Source organism: Podarcis melisellensis (genome assembly GCF_964234715.1).
Source record: "Podarcis melisellensis genome assembly, chromosome: 1".
Classification (NCBI taxonomy): Eukaryota; Metazoa; Chordata; class Lepidosauria; order Squamata; family Lacertidae; genus Podarcis; species Podarcis melisellensis.
Window position 1 is genome coordinate 59390356 of NC_138528.1, and position 14042 is coordinate 59404397.

At 43.1% G+C, this 14042-nt stretch overlaps 1 protein-coding gene across 4 annotated transcripts in view; it reads left to right on the forward strand.

The window, feature by feature from the left end:
- Positions 1-14042, forward strand: part of NELL1 (neural EGFL like 1) — a 379806-nt gene that overhangs the window by 51959 nt on the left and 313805 nt on the right. For all 4 annotated transcript variants that reach the window (XM_081882839.1, XM_081882838.1, XM_081882841.1 and 1 more), the window contains exon 3: positions 12441-12591. In XM_081882839.1, the coding sequence (XP_081738965.1) occupies positions 12441-12591 (151 nt within the window). The remainder of the gene's footprint in view (positions 1-12440; positions 12592-14042) is intronic.

Consider the following 14042-nt stretch of genomic DNA (forward strand, 5'->3'; position numbering starts at 1 on the left):
TTCAGATACTTCTTCGTATCTGAAGAAGTGTGCATGCACACGAAAGCTCATACCAAGAACTAACTTAGTTGGTCTTTAAGGTGTTACTGGAAGGAATTTTTTTTGTTTTGACTATGGCAGACCAACACGGCTACCTACCTGTAATCAAGTATCATGAGTTGAACACCGATTAGGTTACTATAGGTCTTTCATCAACTGATTTTAGGTTGGCAATACTACATTCAGTGCCAGACTATTTTTATAGTAAGGTTTGGTAACCTGATTAGCCGAGGAGTTGCCTAACTTTTTGGGTCTGCAGACATTTTTGAAAATTAGAGAACCTTTTGTGGACACCACACACACACACACACACACACACACACACACACTGCAGTCAAGCACACACCACAACTTATTCTACTCACTGCAACAGGATGTTTTTTCAAGCCAAATTTCAGTGTGTGCCAGGCAAGGCCTTTGTGAGTGCAGACACCATGTTGACCCCAGGGGTAGGCCATTGTCATGGGTTCTTTTTCTTGGGTGATGGGGAAGAACTGCAGGAAGGGAACTAGGCTTTGCTAAGCATATGGGTGGGTATGCATTGCATTTCCCAGCTATGCCTTAGTGCATATTGCAGAAGTTCCTTTTCAAGAGAGAAATGGAGAGATCAGAGTTTAAATAGCCAAATTGAGAGTGTTCTGGTACCAAAATCGGTTGTTCCTGCTCATAATCATTTTTCAATATTAGCCCTATTATGGCAACATATACCGGGTGAGTGAACATATTTATGGATGGCAAAGGCAGGGAGGAAGAGGGTTGAGGTGGTTGGCCCCAACCTCAGATCCAATATATGAATATTATTTAATAGGTTTCTGTAATTTGCATTTACAATATGTTCTGTTTATCTGATCAGGAATAGTGGAAGAAAATGCAATGTCCCAAATCACTCAGACAGTATAGGATTGGTTCAGTTTATGGAATGCACTTTTAAGTTGTGGGGAAGGGGATGACATTGCTTACCCTCCTCCTACCTCGCCACCTCATGTGCATTCATTCATGTCTGATTAGATCTAATTGTGAGTCTAGCAGTCTTCAAGGTTTACTTAAGACAGTTGTCCTATTTTCTGACATGTTGAACATGCCATGCAGCTGCACGTCTGTGATTTGTTAATCAGCGCAGTCTTTCTTGCTACCTTGGGCAGGCGGAGGCGGGCAGGAGCAAAATACAACTGCTATCACCTCATGAATTAGCTGTCAGTTTAAAGGGCTGTGTTGGAAAAGAGCCAAACAGTAGCAAAATATCTCCTTTGAAAAAACAACAGTTCCCCCCCCCCCCCCCAGCTTTGTGGAGGTGACTTAGTGTTCCATGGCAGCTGTAATTTATCTATTGTGCTGATGTGGACAGAAAATGGTGGCAAGATTATTAAAGAAACAGTTGCCTCATGAAAGTTTTTGCTGATGTAAATATAAACCCCTCTTAAGCTGGACCTTTCTCGAATAGCCTGTCTTTGATGTGGAGAATGTGATCACACTGCTTGCTCAAATGAGTACACTAAGCTACTTAGTACCCACCTGATTCTGATTTCAGAAACACAATGATTTGATTAAAATAGCCCCTGCATTTCAGATTAAAGGGGGAGGTGGGTGTGAGGGAATCAGCTACCTTAGCTGGGCTTGTGAAAGTCATGTCTTTATTTCTTTGTGTATTTTGCTGAGCTTGCATTACCATTCAACTGAAAAGTAATATTTTGTTGAAGATGACTGGATAAAGTATTGCTCTATATTATCCACGAAAGCAGCATTCTATTACAAGGAGACAGTCATTTTCAACTGATAATAGAAGCAGTGATTTCCCTGCATACTCCTGTCTTTATTTTTATTCTTCTTTTTTTTCAGTTGAGGCTTACAGTGCTCCAAGTCCCGGAGCATTATTCAAATGCCACTTGAACTGGTGTATTCCTACCAAAGTCAGGGCAAATGAACTTGTGCAAGTTGCCATGGAATTGCACCCCAACATACTGAATTGACATTATATTTGCTCTTTTCCATTGCCCGGGTGTAACATAAGAATGAAAGCATATATGTATGACAGCTGGATTTTATGACGCTTAACACCTTCCCCCAAAATATATTTTTCTTCACATTACAAGCAGTTCAGTGCAAATGTGAACAAAAGCCTCAAATCAAACAAATCAGATTTTGCAAAATGTTAAGAAATATCTTGGAGAGAAATTAAAGAAGAAGAGTTTGGATTTGATATCCTGCCTTTCACTCCCCTTAAGGGGTCTCAAAGCGGCTAGCAATCTCCTTTCCCTTCCTCCCCCACAACAAACACTCTGTGAGGTAAGTGGGGCTGAGAGACTTCAAAGAAGCATGACTAGCCCAAGGTCACCCAGCAGCTGCATGTGGAGGAGCGGAGACGCAAACCTGGTTCCCCAGATTACGAGACTACCGCTCTTAACCACTACACCACACTGGCTCTCAAGGAATAAAAGGGGGTGGTTATATCCTAGCAAGAATACAATTACCCATATGAAATCTTTGCAGAAGTTTGACTAAAGTAGAGGTTTGCATAGAGGAAGCCAAGCAGGAGGGATTGTAATTTTGAACCATGACAGAGGTCTGAGATGCATGAGAAAGGGTGGAAGGTGGCAGTTCAAAACAAGGTGTGTGTACAGCAAGAAGGAAATTGGGAAAGGCTATTGTGTTCAGCAGCATAGTTGAGGGCATGGGGGTCACACTGGGGGCCACTCACCCAGGAGGTGGCACTTACTGTGGAGCCTACAGCACACCCGAGCCACGTGTCTCAGGAGTGACACAGTGGCTAGGGTGCCTGCACCCACCTCTTCACTTGAAAAGGCAGTGTGGGGCTCGCATCTGCCCACTGCCTCCCCCTCCGATGCCCTGCAGCTGAGGTGGTGGGTGGACTCCATGCAGGCTCCACCCAGAGCACCTTCCCGGCTTGTTCCGCCCCATGGGTGGCCAGCCCCTGGGCGCTGGGCGCTGGGCGTGCTCATCTCCCGGGCACCCGAGCAGCTAGCTACACCACTGCTTGTGTTAGCTTCAAATATTCCATAGTACTTTCCCACAGCCATGTATTTTGCTCCTGGTACTGTGTATTGCATTCAGCATCAAGTTCCAGATACAGTGTAGTAATTTAGAAGAGATATTTTATTAACAAGCAAACACTCTTGTATGTACAGCACACAGCAACTAAACTTAACCTTCATTCACAAGTTAACGGTACTAGCGGACTTTTCATCTTAAGTACAGTGGTACCTTGGTTTGCAACTGCTTTGGATTACAGCCATTTTGGATTACAACCATGTCAAACCCAGAAGTCCTTTTTTAAAAAATTAGAACCCATTTTTTTTTAATTACAACTCTTTTTTTTGAGAGGCCCCATTGGCGAAAGTACGCCTTGGGTTACAACCAGACCTCCGGAACGGATTACGGTTGTAAACCAAGGTACCACTGTATACAGTAACATGTATCACCATGGTGTTTGTGCAAAGGATGCTGCAGATAGGAGGAGGAAGGGAAATGGGGAGGATCTGTGGGCAAGGGAGAGTTGAGAAAAGTGAGGAGGAGGGTGGAGGGAGAAGGACTGAAGGTGAAAATGGGAGTGCAAAGGGGATTGCAAAAAAGGAGGGAGTAGAAGGCATGGGAATGGTGTTGAAGAGCAAAGCCAGGGACATAGCAGCATCTGAAGAATAGGAGGGAATGGTTCATAACTGAGCAGAAGGTAAAAGGGTGCTTCATTGTTGCAATGTGTGGGAGGATGAAAATGCAGGAAGTTACCATGGGGGGGGGGTAGTGTATGGTGGCAGTGAGCTTCACAAAAGGAGGCGTAGGCATGGACATGGATATGAAGGTGAAAATGGGTGTGAAGCAGGTCTGCAGCACAGAAGAGCACAGAAAGGGCTTCAGAATTGGGGTTGGGATGTTTTAAAGCAAGCTTAGTGGTTGCATGGAATGGGAAGGTGAAGTGCTAGGGTGTTAATATGGCAGGGGGGCGGTCAGTGGAGGCATCATATAAGCATACAGTTTTCTCTTAACCAGAATTACATGCATATTATCTTGTACATAATTATTCCAGCCTAATCCAGCATCTGAGGTGGAGCTTATTTGATCAGTAAGCAAAGCTTGAAATTCCCACCTATCAGCTGTTTATAAAGGAGACTGAGTGATGAAGTTCAGTCTCTCTGCATTGCTTTCCATTCAAACTGAGTAGTGGGATTTTAAGCATTTTACTGAGCTACGCATGTAGTCCTACTCTTGTAAATATGGAACACTCAAAGGACTGGTTCTGATGTCAATAACAGGCATAGGGATTGTTTCTCCCATAGAGTTGGTTCTCACACTATTATGGTAATGTTATAATATCTGACATTATATGACAGGGCCTGCCTGACATACTCAGGCCTTCATTGCTTGCCCTGGAGTACAGGAACCAGCACTTAGAGAGGGTAATACGTAAATACAGTTATATTGCGATAATTCTTTTGTATGCATGAGCCTGTTTCATCAGTGAGAAGTGAGTAGTGAAGATGATGGAAGTATGACATGGCTACCTATTTGGGCAATTGCTTTAGGGCAGAAGATTTGATAATATACTTTCCACAAGAGCTGAAAGATGTTTGGAATAGATGCAAGTCTTTCCTTGTTCCACCTACAGAATCCTCGCTTTTGGGGGCCTGTGTTGGCTGAGCCAGAATGTGGAAGCTGTGCTGTCATATCCTTGGTTGAACTGGGATGTGGGAGTTACACCACCGTATCTCCAACTGAGCCTGGATATTGGAGTGAATCCTGGCAGAACTTCCCAAGGTCCACCTGTTCCAAACTCACTCAACCCAGTGGATCTTGGGTCTGGATTGTCTTGTTAGTGACTTGTTAGTGCTTTAAAACCCTGTGTGCATAAAACTGAAAGGATCTGTACCCATCCATGCTCCCTTTCCTCTCCATTTCTTAAAAAAACATAACGTTGCAAAAATGTATAGCTCAGCTCTATCAAAGTTAAGTATGAGGCTATGGTTTGTGGAATTCAATACTTTAAGGCTTACACCTCTTTGGTCATAGTCACTTTGTCCATAATCACATCATATATACTTCTGTTGCTCCCCCACTCCCTGAAAAATTCCTACAGATGCCCATTACATACATAACTAACATCAAAGAGCAGGTCTACAACTACTGCATAGCTGGCGACAAGGCTTGGGTAGACCTTGTTTCTGAGAAACTTGTATTTCTCTGTTGTTACTCAATGGGTAGAACTACTGTCCATCTGCAAGTAGATCTGATACCTGGACCATTGAACCTTGTCTTTTCCCCACAGCTGAAACTAATTTCTTTCCATGGCTCGTTTCACCCACTTCGAACTTCAATTAATTAACGACACTGCAGCTTGAATCAATTTCGAAGCTCCACCCCTTCCATTTCTCCAAAAACCAACTGCGTAACAATACTGCACCAGATACTGCTCTAACACACACACACTGCTCCCATCAGAATGGGTATAATAATACTAGAGTACTTTTGCAGGGCTCACGTAGTCCATGCTATCTCAGCCACAGTCCTGCACTAAGTTTATAGTAATGATGTACTTTAACTACATTTATAGGGAAGCTTTTTTTTAAAAGGACTAACTCACATTTTTAATATGAAATAAGCTTCAAGTTAGAAAGATAATGGGTTTTCTGTTATCTTTCTGCCCACGAAAGTACCGGATTTCTGAATTGTTTTCTACCAATCTGTCAGCAGTGAACTCACACAGACAAAAAAGTTTTAAAATTAAAAATGAATTGGGAGGATCCTTCTCCAGATAATGCTTGTCTTAACCTGATGAGATGGACTCCAACTTCCATAAGCTCTGACCATTGACCATGCTGGTTGAGACTGATGGAATCTGGAAATACATCTGGAAGGCCATATGTATGCCATACCTGCTCTAAGCCTTTTTGCCTAATCAGCTAGCTCTGCTTTCCTAAATATAATTTACTGATATGATTCCATTTATTGATTAAAAACACTAAAAGGCAGGAGCAGGCTAGTTTCTCACAAGCGGAATGAGCTTTTGAGTTTCTGCAAAATTTTGCCTTGCATTTAAGATTTTACAAGGGCTAGAAATATCTTTAAAAACCACCCTGAGCGCTATGATTTATTTTGCTAATTTTCCTCACTATGTTTTCGTTGTGAATACTTAACTGTAATCTGAGTGAATGTTTTTACTGAATGTAAGCCTTCAAAGAAGACTCAAAACATTGAAAAATTATCATGTGGAGAGCCCCCCCCTCCGAAAGCTGGGAATCGGGTTTTATGCTTATTTGGGGTGGAGCAGTTTGCCCCCCCGCCCTTCTACAGATACCCATGGTTTTAGGCATATGCAAATATGACAGCAGCCTTTGACTTGCTTGAATAATCTGGGGCTAATTATCCTGCAACATCCTGGATTTTGCAATGGCATCGTGTAGCCTGGTCATGATAGGGAGACTAGATGGCCCTGTCTTGTTAGTGTATAAGGACAGACCAAACAACCTTGTGGTCCTGCTAAACTGTATTTGTGTTAGAAATGTGCTCACACAGTATTTTATTTCTTTAATGATTACCAGTTTCAGAGCATAACAGCCACCATCAGCTATAGACTATGTTAATGACCAGAGCAACAGTGGCTCCTGAAGCATATGAGGCCTGATATTTAGATTTAATCATATGTTTGAAAATACTTATGTGAGGACATAATCCAGCCAAAGTCGAAAAGGTCTTAAGTTTCATTTACTGCAATTGGAAAGCATTAGGCATATGATTAACTCTCTATTGAAATAATGAGACTTTAGAATTAACTTTGATTGGATTGCACCGTAAATGAAAGGGCACCTTTAATCTAGAGGGAGCATCGCTGAAGTTCAGCAGTTCTGTGTTGCATTGCTCATTTTTGTGTTTCAGTTAAAGAAAAAAGAGGAGTTCTCATTTCCCTTTTGTGTGCTGGCAGGCACGGTTTGTTAATACAAGCCTTGGATTAGTAAACATAACAAGTGCTAAGCTTGTTATTCTTTGGCACATGCACTGAAATACCACAGTGTTTCCTGGAAATAGCTCTTTCAAATATGTGTTCTCTTGCAAAGTGCATCGCATGGCAGTGGTTCAGAATGGCGGTGAAATAGTACTACATATGCTCTAGTGAGTTGGAACTCTAATCTTTTATGTTGTAATATTATATTACTGTGCTTTATCTATATAATTTTGAAATATGTAGGATAAAGTGCCACTACTGTACATTGTCAAAAACATTGCTTTAGGGCACAATCTTCAGGAGAGTTTTTAAAGTCCTATTTAAAATGAATGGGTGCTGCACACCAGCACGGTAATACATTTCAGTGCATTTCAACGAAACCTGCATAGCAAACCTTTCTGATGAGTTGTGTCCCTGATAGTGATGGATGCCTGGAAGCAGCTGTGGCTGAACTGCTTGGAAAGTAGCATCTGAAATGACAGCATGTGTGAGGAAAGGCCATTGGCAGAATAGCCTAGATTAGCCAGAGTTGTAACTTGTTCTAGGTTGCTTCATTGTCCTTAAATCATCCATTGGTGATTTGAGGATTTTGGTTTGTCACTTCCATCTTTCTTGCAGGTCCAGGTTGTGTACTCCCACTTCCTCCATCAATAAATAACACCACACCATCAGATGTGATCAAATCAGGCCACAACTTTATTGACTTTAGTTGAAGAGGTTTGGCATAGGCAATGGGTAACCATTATTTCTGGCCCACATGCCAAAAATGACATGAACAGTCAACCTGGCAGTGGAGATTTCTATGACTTACCTCAGGTTGGCAAGGCTTACCGGGCATGGGCCAGATCACTCCCGCAGAGATCCTCCATGGGCTGGACCAGTGCAGCGTGACACCAGAAATCGCGTCTGCACATGCCCAGATGCTGAAAATCGCACCTGAGCAGAAGTGATTTTCAGTGTCTAGGCATGCGCAGAAGTGATTTCTGGAGCCACAGAAGAGAGTCCCCACACTGTGCTGCACCAGTTTAGCACAGCGCGCGGGGACTCACCAAGCAGGCTGCTCGGTTCGGGGGCAATTCACGGGCCAGTTAGACGGCCTCCATGGGCCGCTTCCGGCCCATGGGCCTTAGGTTGCTGACCCCTGACTTACATCAAGTAGGGGTATCCCTGCAGGGATTGCCACCTAGAGGAGCACTGAAGCCCAAGCCCCTATCTGGGCATATGGATGGAAATGACTCCTTCACGGATCCCTGTAACTGAATACCCTATTTCTAGAGGGGAAGGGGAAGGTACAACACCTCCATCCAAGACTCAGGTTACCCAATGCCTAAACCACCCAAGTTGTGGCAATTGCTATGAGGTGGGCAAAACCCTCAGGCCATAGCCAATTTGCCTGATAGGCAAATTCCTACCCAGCCCAGTGACCACTGTTGCCATAGCAAGGCAAATCAATATGTGTAATGCAATGCTGGAGGAGTGGGTGGGTTGATCTGACGAGAAGAGCTGGGTTTGGGGGGGCAGTTTAAATCCCCTGATGGCTTTGTCATCCCCCCCCCCCCCGCCGGAGTGTGCACTGCCCTCTGAGCCAGCCTGCCATTGCCCAATTAAGCAGGCTGGCGCAGAGCCAGACTTCAAGCCAGGAGCATGAGTTGAAGCTCACTCTCCAGCACCCAGCTCTCCTGCATTTGGCGGGAGGGAGTCACTAGCTGTTCTGCACACCACCACACCCCCAAAAGCGGGTGAGCGGTCTTCTTCAACAACCCACTAAAAGTTTTTCAGACACTTTCCAACAACTGAACAAACCACTGTCAACTCTTGACATTTAACTGATGTTGAAACATCAAGTCAGCCTTTCATTCATTTTGCTCCAATGTTGCACTTAAATCCTAGACTATCATTTGCTACTACTACTGTATCGCTTGGTTATAGTAACTTACAAGTGAGTGTACAAAGGACCTGGCCACAATGTAGTTGAGCAAAACTGTAACAGATTTTAAAGAAATCAGTTTAAGTGATTAAATGGGTATTGAGGATTTACAGGACCTTTGTGCACTATCTGTTTATTGAGAAACATATATGCATTTATTACAGTTTTATTCCAAAAGAGTGTACTTTGTCTAACAAAGTTTTGCTTCAGTTGAGCTGACATCTCATTAGACTCACAAGCTTTCCTGCATTGAATTTTTAAAAATGTGAGCCATCTCCGATGTATTGTATTCAGAAAGACAACTATATTTTGGTAGGGTATATATAGACCACAGGTTAGGTAAAGGTAAAGGTACCCCTGCCCGTACGGGCCAGTCTTGACAGACTCTGGGGTTGTGCGCCCATCTCACTTAAGAGGCCAGGGGCCAGCGCTGTCCGGAGACACTTCCGGGTCACATGGCCAGTGTGACATCGCTGCTCTGGCGAGCCAGAGCTGCACACGGAAACGCCATTTACCTTCCCGCTGGTAAGCGGTCCCTATTTATCTACTTGCACCCGGAGGTGCTTTCGAACTGCTAGGTTGGCAGGCGCTGGGACCGAGCAGCGGGAGCGCACCCCGCCGCAGGGATTCGAACCGCCCACCTTTCAATCAGCAAGTCCTAGGCGCTGAGGCTTTAACCCACAGCGCCACCTGTGTCCCTGACCACAGGTTAGCCACCTCCATTTACACTTTGTCCAGGTTGTTGAGCTGCTGGTTGCATACTTTTAAATATTTTTCTTTTTTTTGCACTAGTGGAAACAAGTTTCTGATGAAAGAATGATCTCATATTTGGAACAATGCTAGTATGTGGTATGGTATGAGCTAGCTGCCATGGTGTCATAAACAGGCTAGCTGCCACGGTTAATCTGCTACCACCCCAACCAGGCTGCCTGCTATCTTCTTGTCATTTCCCCACCCTTCAGCTCTTATCTGCATGACTTCCTCCCCACCTCTCTGTGAGTTATATATGGATATTGCATAATTGAAATTGAAACAAATGTACCTGTGTATGTGTTGTGCAAAAGCTAAAACATGGTTAATAGTGGGGAAAGATTTTCATTAAGACGTTATTGTGTTTTTAAGGATATATTTGAATACTAATTGACATTTTTTGATGTAAGCATTGACATCTCCCAAGGCTAGGGTTTAGAAAGAATTAGGTAATTTTATGTCATTCATAACATTCATGCTACGCTTCAAAATGCGGGTAATCAAATCTGATGGCTAAGGGACATACATCAATCATTTACAAGGAAAGGAATAGGGAGATGAGGATTCTTCCCTTTCTTCCATTACTTAGTATAAGTTTGTGTTGGAAATGGAATCATTGATATATACGTGAAATTCGGCTGCTATGGCATAATGAATTTCATTTTCCCATGAGAAATGAGACTTGGAGACTAACTAAATTATAGATAACTGAAGATGCACTTTTGGTGGCACCTATTTTCCCCCTAGCTCTTTGAAGGCCTCTTTCTTTATTTCAAAGCATTTATTAATCACTTACTGTTTTAGAAATCTCTGAGCAGTGTATTTAAAGCAGACTTGGCCAACTTGGTGCCTTCCAGATGTATTGGACCACAGCTTCCATCAGCCCCAGCCAGCACCATACAAGATATAACAGAGACCCTTTGCATGGCATTTGGTGACATCTGGGAGCCAAGGGAGTAGCCATTGTACAACTCTCCATGTAGCATTTTTGCTGTTTAGGATGAGCTCAGTATTTTAAATGGCCTTGCTTAGGGCATCTTGTACCTAAAACTGTTTAATAAAAAAAAAAAAAATTAGCAGCTACTGGAGTTTGGTGATAATCATCAGGATTGTAGCAAGTGTTGGGGAGGGCGTTTAGCCCTTCCCTTCCCTTCTGTGGTCCTAACAAAACAAGTTCGTTGGGCACTATTGCTTGCATTGAAAGGAAACCCTCCATTTAATAGCACATCTAGTTTGGCTCTTAAACTGCTGTTAGCAGTTGTAGTTCAAAGTTTTCTGTTGAATTTAGGGGCATGTGATATTCCTGATATGTGGAAATAGCCAACATAGTGCCCTTCATGGCTAATGGCCAGGAATTATAGTCCACAACATCTGGAGGACAGCACATAGGCTACCCCTAGTTTGTCTTTAGGACCGTAAAGGTAAAGGATCTGGTACACAGGTGGCGCTGTGGTCTAAACCACTGAGCCTCTTGGGCTTGCCAATCAGAAGGTCAGCAGTTCGAATCTGCATGATGGGGTGAGCTCCCATTGCTTTACTCCAGCTTCTGCTAACCTAGCAGTTCGAAAGAATACCAGGGCAGGGAGATAAATAGGTATCAGTATGGCAGGAAGGAATACAGCATTTCCGTACACTCTGGCACTTGTCACAGTCCTCTGTGTGCCAGTAGTGGTTCAGTCATGCTGGCTACATGACCTGGAAAGCTGTGGACAAACGTTGGCTCCCTCATCCTGAAAAGCAAGATGAGCACTGCACCCCATAGTCGCCTCTGACTGGACTTAACTTATTAGAAAACACTTATTAGAAATCGAGTTTTGTAGCTGGGGCAAAATAATAATAACGCTTAAAAATCTGGATTGTTGTGTCATGTCATTTGGCTTTAAAAACAAGTAATGGAATGAATGGACACTAGTCCTCAAAATATGTGACAGAGTTGTTGCTTTGAAAGGCAGCAAAATAGAAGTGTAGGTTGGAGGGTGGGTGATTCATTCTCTTTAATATAGATGTCATCTGTTGCTTTCATTACTCCTTTCCTATCCCTAACTAACAAGACCTGAAGGAAATGTGGCTTTAAGTTGAATGCTGGAGTGTTGCCTTATTCCTGCTCGGATAGGGATGCATCTCTAAACATCAGATTGTGGTCTAATAAATATTGCATGAACATCTACATATTGCTTGTTTAAACTGCGATGTTCCAGAAATGATGCTTGTTCCTGTAAGTATATTATGTGTGCCAGTGTAGTAAAATAAATACATTTGGGAGTCAAAAGTACGTCGATGGAGTATTGCTACCAATAATGCATTTCTGCCCGCATATGTTACAAGGGCAGATTCTCTAGATGTATTATGGAAAGAGAGTAACTGAGACAGTAGTGAAATTGAAATTTGAGCTTAGCAAGTGACTCGGGGACCAGCCAGACCCTCTGAATTTGGGAACTTATTATCTTGTTTCCCCACACCTCATGAATCAGCAATGTAATCTGCTCACAGCAGACCTGAATGGCTCAGCATCCCCTGTCAGAAACTTTGTCAGAAAATCAGTGCATGTCTGATTGTGAACTTGTCAGTGTGACAAATGGGGCACACTGATAAAGATGATGTTTTCTGTTTTTATACATGATTGCTGCAGTAGCACACATAGGGCACAAGCCCCCCAGAGTGAAGAGTGTATCTACAGGAGACAAAAATGAAAAGCATTTTCTTACTTTTACAGATGTAAACATTTTTACAGTATGCTTCTTCCCCTCCTCTTTCTCTCCCCCAACTTTTTTTTAGCTGTAGACAGAGAAATCCATGCAGCACCCCATTCTAGTGAGAAGTTAATTCAGCTCTTCCGGAATAAAAGTGAGTTCACATTTCTGGCTACCCTACAGCAGCAGGCGTCGACTTCGGGAGTCATTCTGTCTATCCGAGAGTTGGAGCACAGGTAAGAGGAAACCTGTGGCTTATGTAAATCATTGCTGAAAACCAATAAAAATACACTGTCCATTTAATGCTTTATGGTGATATTGTATTAAGGCACCAAGCCAGTGAGGAAATTAAGTACATTATTTTAATCGATTTTAGATTCTTCGAACAGTGGTGTGGGGAACCTCCAGGCCTTCTTTAGCCACAAGGTCATTTGGAGCAAGCCAAACCCACCTGCCCTACACCTGATGCCATAGATGACACCAGATGAGGGGCAGGAAAAGGTGGGACTGAGCTGAATGGGGCTTTGCACTCTCAGCTGGCAGTGCCTGCAAAGCTGCTTCTGCAGTGCTTCCTAAACACCAATCAGTTGGTGCAAAGCACAGAGTTTGGAAGTCTCCTTGCACAGCACTTCCCAAGGCGGTTTCTTTGTAAAGAAAAAAAAAATGCCCAGTTTTAAAAAGGAGCATTTTATCTTTCCTTGGAACAGCAGGTTTTGACCTGCTGCCTCTCACCAGATAGGCAGTAACTCAAAACCCACTGGATTGGAGCTACGCCAATCCAGTGAACTCCCCAATCCCTGCAGAAATTAGGCTTGGAGTTATACCCAGCCTCGGTGGTACTTCAAAGCACCAAGCAGGGCTACCTGTAAGCCCAGCACAGTGCTTTGAATTTGTGACATGCCGCAGATCTTTATCTCCCCTACCTGTCGATCACCTGGTGTCCCAGTGATGCCAGGTGATTTGTGGGTGTCAAATGTGGCCCACCAGTGTTGGGGAGATAAAATTCTGGCCTGCTGGGATGAAGAGATTCCCCATCCCTGCCTTAGAATGACTTCTCACAAGCACATTTAAGGTGCTGTTATCTCCGCATGACACTCCCTGCCAAAGAGATGTGCATGTAAAAAGAGAAAAGAACTGCTTGTCTGGTAGTCTGTCATTTTTATTTATTTTGTTTGTTCTCCAATTTATTAGCCACTTTTCAAAAACAAAAAACAAAACATCATTTAATTCTAGGTACTTCCCCTGAAGTAAAGCCACTGCGTTGTTAATGAATAAAATCCTCTAATAATAGCAATGACAGCAGAACACCAGAAGTCCTGTAAAGTGCAAAATAGGTAGAGGAAGAGTCAAAAGAGAAGCAGATAAATTTTATGAATTTAGCCAGTGCCATAGGTTTAATATACAGATTGAGAAAGAAAGAGGGAGAGAGTCATGTTCCTTAAGAGGCAGGTGATGTTCCAAAGACTTCGAATAGGATTGCCTGAGTGCTAACTGAACACATTTCCCAAATACACAGAATATATGGAACCATATACTGTACATATGTAAGCCACCCAGAGTGGCTGGGGAAACCAAGCCAGATGAGTGGGGTATAAATAATAAAATTATTATTATTATTAACCAATATTTTTGGTGAATTTCTATGAACTGTGGGTATATCTGTAATTGAATGTATCCCTTTATTTAT